This window comes from Glycine soja, chromosome 15, assembly GCF_004193775.1.
Source record: "Glycine soja cultivar W05 chromosome 15, ASM419377v2, whole genome shotgun sequence".
Taxonomy (NCBI): domain Eukaryota; kingdom Viridiplantae; phylum Streptophyta; class Magnoliopsida; order Fabales; family Fabaceae; genus Glycine; species Glycine soja.
The window spans coordinates 11,458,150-11,466,268 of NC_041016.1; the positions used below are offsets into that span (position 1 = coordinate 11,458,150).

The 8,119-nt window shown below is 28.1% G+C and overlaps 1 protein-coding gene across 1 annotated transcript; it reads right to left on the reverse strand.

Annotated features, from left to right (window-relative positions):
- Positions 1–456: 456 nt before the first annotated feature.
- On the reverse strand, positions 457–2,791 carry LOC114386486 (GDSL esterase/lipase At4g16230-like). The gene is made up of 5 exons (XM_028346502.1): positions 2,434–2,791; positions 2,169–2,296; positions 1,839–2,084; positions 1,187–1,442; positions 457–919 (listed from the first exon to the last, which is right to left on the reverse strand). Exons 1-5 carry the CDS (start codon positions 2,681–2,683, stop codon positions 690–692), a joined length of 1,110 nt encoding a protein of 369 aa, XP_028202303.1. The 5' UTR covers positions 2,684–2,791; the 3' UTR covers positions 457–689.
- Positions 2,792–8,119: the final 5,328 nt, after the last annotated feature.

Genomic DNA, 8,119 nt, shown 5'->3' on the forward strand with positions numbered 1-8,119 from the left:
TCAAATAAAAGGAAACCATTATGTTTTTTTATTGAGAACTCCCTATTGACAATATTAACCATTAGAAATTCTCAATTAAGTCCTTTCAATGATGACATCCACATATACATCACATATATGTAATTTAATAAATAAGATATATAAATCTTTATTCAACTAAGACCATTACATGTATATTGATCTATTCAAATTATTGATGTCTTCCTATTCACAATAATCATAAAATAAAAAAATATATATTAAAATTATAAAAGATTTGTTTCTCATTATCATAATATTTATCATGATAATAAATCTTTAATTTTAATAAAGAGCTTATTAAATTAACAATTTAATAAAACAATAAATATGATAATAAAATAAAAAATAATTATTTACTAAAATTGATAACTTAATAACTTAATGAAATATTAGACATACATATAATCCACCAAAGCTAATGAAAGTAGACTTGGATTATAAAAATGCATGCTTTTCATTGTTAATCACGAGTTTCACTGATACATTTTAAACTCGCCTGTGCATTAATCACTAGTAAGGCACACATTTGACATTTCCTAGCTGCAGGGGTACCCTGCACTAACAACCACATCAATCAACAAACATATTCCCTACTCTCAACCCAAAATGTAGTATATCTCATAATACTATATCCAAACAACCCTCAAACACTCATATTAGCAGAAGAATCAGGTCAAATATTGAATGAGTTGGCGAACATTCATTGGGAAAATGTCGTTATTTTCTCCATCCAAGAGGCGCTTAGCTATGATAACATTTGCAGCATCAGTAGGATGCCAAGGGTCCCAAAACACATACTTGGATCTGTCCCAGCAAATGATCGAAGTAGGACCACAGGGAATCAAACCTCCAAATCGCCCAGCCATGGAACAACAAGAGGAATATGGGTTCTCAAAACCTGCCACATTAAAAAAAGGTCTAATTAGTTCAAAACTCAATGGAAAAATGTAATCAATTATTTTTTTCTTAATTATTATTTACTCTTTCTTGTAAATTAAAAAATTCAACTATATATAGAGATTGATTAGAATAAAACTTGTAATGATAGGAGACTATCTAAAATTTTCTCCTTAGAATTAAACATGTAATGATACTGAGACTATCTAAATTTTTCTCCATCCAAAGTTAAGGAACTATTAGATTAGTTGTCACGTCAGACACACACCATATGCTTCGTAATTGTTGAGTATGTCTCCTAAAATGTTGTAGACATCTGCATAAACAAACATTGCACCCTTCAGATTTGAATTGAGCTCTGCAATGAGGCCCTTCAACTGGATATTAAATGACTGTGCTAGCTGATTGGGGAAAGTGACACAGCCATCACCCGCAGTTGGGTTCATATCCCTCTGACTTGGTATACACCCAATAGGCCCCACATTTGTCACAATAATTTTCCTGGCACCTAGATTGAATAGCCTCTGCAGATATTAATGTTAATAAGCATGACAATAATAAACACACCAATATCCTACTAATCCTTCTATTACTTCAAAAAAAAAAAAAAGTCATTTCTATACATTATTAATTTAAAAAGTTTTTCAATTGTTAATCAATAAAAATCATGATAAAAATAATTTTTAGGATAATTATTATAAAAATAAACAAACTTATCATTCATATTAATTTGTAATTAAATTTGTAATTAGTCAACAATGTTAAAAATCATTTACACAATGCATGGACTATTTACTCTAAAAAGAAAGTATTATCTTAAAAAGATTCAATATTTTCCTTATTTTAGTAAGTCTGATGATTACTAGAAAGATACTACAGGAATAAATTATGAAGAAACAAGGTCTAGTGAGAAATATTACAATGAGCTGTTCTCTGAACCTTGACACTAAGGTGGTCACAAAGAGTTCTGGAGATGCCAAATTCTTCTCGTAAATTAAGACTGCTGGTGCTAAATAGTTATTAATGAAATCGTTGGAACCCATTGCTACTGAAAATATAGACCTTTTGAATAGATTGAGAGCCGTAGGAACACCAATGTTGGAGATGATGTCTTGCCTTGTATTAGCAAAATTATCTAACTGTGCATCAAAGTTGATTCGGTCACCCTACAAAATCACATGCACCTTGTTACTGTTTGATTCAACTAAGAGTTGGAGCTTAAACAATAGCTATTGAAGCAGAAAACTTACAAAGAGCTTTCCAGTGAGATTGAGGATTCCACCTGCCCCAGAAGCATAGTTGACACCTTTCAAAATCACTGGTCCAACTGTAGTGGGTGCTAAGTAAGGTGGGGTAAAACCAATACCCATTTCTTGACCTGATTGCACATGATAAAGCTATTAGACAGGTGATACACAAGTGAAATACAACAACAACAAAGTTTTATCCCATTAGGTAAGGTCGGCTAAATGATCGCAACACCCCATAAGTGAAATAAGAAGAAGAAAATCTTGCCTATAATGTCAACAATGGTTCTTCCATTTGTGAACCTCCCTGTTGGTCTTCCAAAGTCAATTCCAAAAGGAACATAATTAGCCTTTGAGAGGGAAGCAATGTAATTGTTGTTCCCCACATCGACAAGAGAATCTCCGAAGACAAAATTTGCTGGTTGTAAAACCGAAGTTGTAATCCTAAACAAGGATAGGACTATAAAAACTTGAAACAAAATCTCAACAGTGACTGGTCTATTCAACTTGATACCCATTAGAAAATATAGAACAAACAATCTATACAATGAAATTTTGAAGCAGGGTCCCTCTGTTTTTTTGTCTATAACTAACTGCTAGAAGGTGCACAACAGCACAAGTGACAAGACCATAAGAACATGATTGGTATTTGATAATGCTGATGGGGTCAGGTTAATATATAGAGCAGTTCCATGAGGAAAGAGAAATTTGTATCCTTTAGTGTTAGTAAGAAACATGATAAATTGATAATGTCATGCTATAAGACAGAAAAAACAAAAAAAAACTATAATACGATGTATCATTATTTGTGTAGAGTTTATTAATGTAAGTTGTCTTTTTTTCCTTTAACATGACATTTCATGTTTCTTATTTGAGTTTTGAAGGAAAAGAAAGGAGGGACAAATTTTTTATTTTATGATTCAGAGATATATAATCTTTACAAAAATAAAGAAAAAGTAGTATATTACTAACTTTGTACTAATTTATTACTTTATTTCTTTCATTTAAAAAATTTACCAAAGTAAAAAATAAATAAATCTCTCCCTCCTCAACTTTTAAAAAACTCAACTTCCTAACATACTGTTAAAATCAAAGTATGGAGAGAGTCAACATTGATGGCTCTTCAGGTCCAGCAACCAGTCATGAATGCAAATCAAAGTATGGAGCAATAAGAAAAGTATTTTTTTTAACACATATCTATTTTTTTTAAAAAATGTTAATACTTTTTCATGAGTTAAAAGAAAAGCAACTTTAGAAGAAGAAAAACTATAAAAATAATTAAAAACTAAAAAAACTAAAATTTGTCTCAAAAACTGATAAAAATAAATGTTTTATTAAATTGAGTTTTATTTTCTAAAAATGCTAACATTCACTCTTAATTAGGTCATTGGTTAAGAAAGTAAAAATATTTTTTTCGAGCAAAGGACATATACACTAATGTAAAGATATAAAAAGATTTTATATTGTAGTTTTAAATGATCCTTATTTAACCACCACTTGTTCATGATCCTAAGTACTTATATAACATTCAAATTTTACAATTTAGAAAAAGAAATAATAACACTTAATTAGATGTCATAAAAAGATTAGCTGAAAAAATATACATATATTAATCTAAACATGCAAATCAATTTAAATAGCATATTCAGAGCGGAAATTAAATATTACGAGCGTACCTCCAGCCATTGCAAATCGAACGCGAAGCGGCACACACACGAACTTGGAAGGAAGTTTTGTTCTTCCAGACCCTTACTCACTCTGAATAGATGGTGTATTTTTTTCTGAATAGAGAAGTGAGTTTAGTGATACAAAACTGAGAGCACCCCATCCTATCTATAAAGTCTGTCCATCAGAGAGCTCTCAACTTGTTATCAGAATGTAACAACCTAATAATTTATATATGTCTTATCACATATTTTAATGTATAGTAGATTTGTTGTCTTATAAAGATTAAATAGAATCATGGTAGTTTAAGACAATCAATAATTAATTATCTTAAAAGTTATAATAATGATGTATAATTGATACATACATTTAGACTGTTACTAAGTAATATACTTTCATCATAATTTTTAATATACTTTCACTATAGTTTTTAATAGAAATTTATTTATTTATTAATTTCTCAACTTATGACCCAGACACTCATTAATGCAACTTGTTTTGTTAACCGATCATGTTTCTAACTATGAGCTTCTTCAAAGTTGTGTGCAACACAATGAAATTAATACGTGCATGGTGAAGCAATCTTTCATGCATTTTAAAAATATTCTTCAACTATCAACAAAATGCAGGAGGTTAAGTAAAAATTCAAAACCAATGGATTGTCAAGTCTCCCCAAATAAATTTGCTCCTGCCTCTTGCAAAAAAAAAGTATGAAACAACGCGCATGACACTTGACAGGAACTGTCCCCATTTCGTAATTTCATCACTGCTTTAAATTTAAGAACCTGTCAACTTGCCACTCTTCTTTTCAGTTTCTTTATGGTGCACAATGCGCAACATATGAAAGCATTACAAAGCTTTTCATCAAATTGGAGCTATCAGGTTTGAGGAACGATCAATTAGGATGCATTGCATCATATATACTTATTTCACAATTTGGAATTGGCCTAACTGAATCCAAATTTTAAGATTATATCAGAATCTATTCTAATTAAGGATACTTTTTATTTTATAAGTAAATTTTTAGAATTGAATTAGATTCAAATCCAAATTATAATCAAAACTTATATCTTAACGATTATTATTAGGACCACCTGTTATAAGGTCCTTACCTGAACATCCATAAATGTTGTTATATATACAATCGCGTTAGAAATGTTCAATTGTCTGCGTGAGGGAGCTGCATTGGAGATTTCACTATTGACTAGTGATGATCAAATTAAAGGATATTATAAATGTAAAATAACTCTTACCTTTGAACCGATTTTGATGGATTGAGTTTGATCTAAATTGTAAGAACTTATATTGGTGTTCAACATGTTCAACTGTAGCATCATATGCATAAACGCGTAAACACTAGTGTTGGTGGCAATTGACTTCTATTTTTAACTATAGAAAAGTAACATGTTGGAGTAGGACTTCCATACCAAGTTCCAAAGTCCGTGAAACTTTGTTATCTCACTCTCATTATTGTTTAGGCATAGTGTGACAGTAAGGTATGGGCGTTCAGTGTTGTGGCTACAGAATAAATAATGGTGGGTAGCTTGTCTTTAATGCTGTAAAAATAGTGAGTTTATGTCCGAATTTTAATTAGCAATTAACAACGCACTACAGACAGGTGAATGTATGCGTGAAGCAAGTACTTTATAGTTTTGTACTAATACAGATAAGATCTCGTTCGCACTCACCAATTTTTCACGTTCTTCATTCAATTTGTTCAGTTATGATTTGATGGAGCAAATAGGGATTAGATTAATAAACTTGGATACTTTATATGGAGCGCTAGTAATTGTCATCATTATACACAAAAAAAACTTGGATTTTTTTTTTCAGTAAGAAAACAAAGCAACAACGCAGAAGAAACAAGAAAACTAATGGGGAGGAATAACTCCATCAATATAGTTAGTTAGATTTTTTTAGTTGGGATTATTTTTCAATAAAATTAACAAATATTTTATATTAATAATATGGTATTAAAAAAATATTCTTTTTATTGTTAAGAGTATTAACCAATTAGTATATAATTGTTTTAGTTTAACCAAAGATTTTAAGTTCAAGTATTGCATAGATAGTACGACGAAGAAAATTTTTGATATATATATATATATAAAAGGAAAGATTAAATTATACATGAGTAATCTTAATAATTATTATATTATTTTATAACTTTTAACTGAATAATATTTTTTTAAAATTAATTATTGAATTGAAAGTTCTTTTCATATAGATTGTATATATATAATTTCATATTAATTATCTAGATTAAAATCGATGTAATATAATTTTAAAATATATTAAAATATGAATTATTTGATTATTTTGTAATATGTATATATAATTCAACCATTAAATTAATAAAAATCACATTTTATATTAAATTATAAAAATAATGTAATAATTACTAAAATTATACCGATATAATTTCATCATCGTCTATATATAAATAAAGTAGATACTTAATTTTTCTGTCTTTAGCAATACATCAAGTTAGTCTTAACTAGATTCAACATCAATAATTGATGAATAAAAAATCACTCTCGATATGAGGCTGTTCGATTTAAAAAGAAATATTCTCAAATTCTCTTGAAAATATTTTTTAAAGTTAGCAACGATATAAAACTGTTGTCCTAGCGAAAATGTTGTGTGTACGGTAGCAATGGTTAGAAATTTTTCTACGGCACTACTTTTACTCAATAAAAGTATAAAACCATTATCGTAATTCGTAAAAATAGGCAATGACTCAGGAAAATCAAGTTTGAGAGGAAAATCACTTTGGAATAATATTTGCTTACCTATAAAAGCAAGTTTAAAAGATTTAAGAATTAGTATAATAATTATTTTTAATGTAATATATATATATATATATATATATATATATATATATATATATATATTAATTCTATAACTTACATCTAAATAATAAATTTGGAATTAAAATTAGATTTAAAATTCAAAATTATAATTGTAATTTATCATCTAAATAAACCTCAAGTTGTTGCATTATTAAATCAATGATAATCAAATAAAACACTACATTTAGAGTTACTATTTCATATGTCACTGTAAAAAATAAAATATTTAAAGAATTATCAAAATTATACTCAATATAAATCTATTTTACTAATTTATAATAAAATTTTAAAAAATTGAAACATATATGATAACTTTTTTTGTTGTAGTTTAAATTAACCCTTCTCAATTATAAGGAATGCTGCAGGTAGGAAGATATTTTAGTAAAAAAATTTATGAATGAATATTTAACCAATAAGGAGGGAGATAAATATAACATTAATGCAGGGAGAATATATTGTTTGAAGAGAGAAAAAAAAGGTTATTGAAAGAAAAAGAAAAATACTTTCGTACGTATATTATTACCAAAATTGTTTAACATTTTTCTTCATTGCTAGGACTTAAATCATCATCTAGGGATGACGAAACATTAATCATAAAATCAAGTGCAAGTCATCTTTAGTGACATATATAATCTTAACTTCATTCGTTTTCTCAAATGATTTTTCCTGTGAAATTATATTTAATAGGCTTTTTGCTAAGTACACTCCTATTTAATTTTTCGATTTTTTACTATCATATATATTCTTTACATCCGTAGCTTTGATACAAATTTATTATTAATTAATTGGAATATACTTTCCACAACTATGTTTTGTTTTTAGATTTTGGAAAGTACTTTTTGAAATACTATTTTATGTTTTAAAAAATACCTTTCAGAATGTTAAAAATTAAAATTGTATTTTGAAAAATACTTTTTAGAATAATTTTATTTTTTTAATATTTTGGAAAGTACTTTCTAAGATACTATTTTGTGTTTTGGAAGTATTTTTCAAATGCTAATTAAGAAAAACATGTTAAAAAAATTCAAGCAACTAGGACCATTAAAAATCTCATATAAAGAAAACCTTGGAATATTGAAGCAATCGAAGTGAAGAAAGCATATAATTAATATCAGTCCTTTAATATGGACGATTCTAAGAGGCGCTTCATTGCTACAACATGGAATTTGGAGGATAAAAAAATTTCAATGCTAGAGCAAGAGATCGAGCAAGGAAGGAACAAAGAAAAATCATAACAAGAGATCAAAAGTGATGGAGTGGAAGAGGGGAGGGAGTGTGATGAAAGAGAAGAAAATATATTATTGCTATGAAAAAGGGATGGTGTTGTTGTGTTGATGTTAACTCATTGACAAGTGCATCAAATTGTCTCAAGTAATAAAGTACTCAGAAGTTAGTTAAAATTGACTATCAAATTAACTTAAATTTCGGAGTTATCAA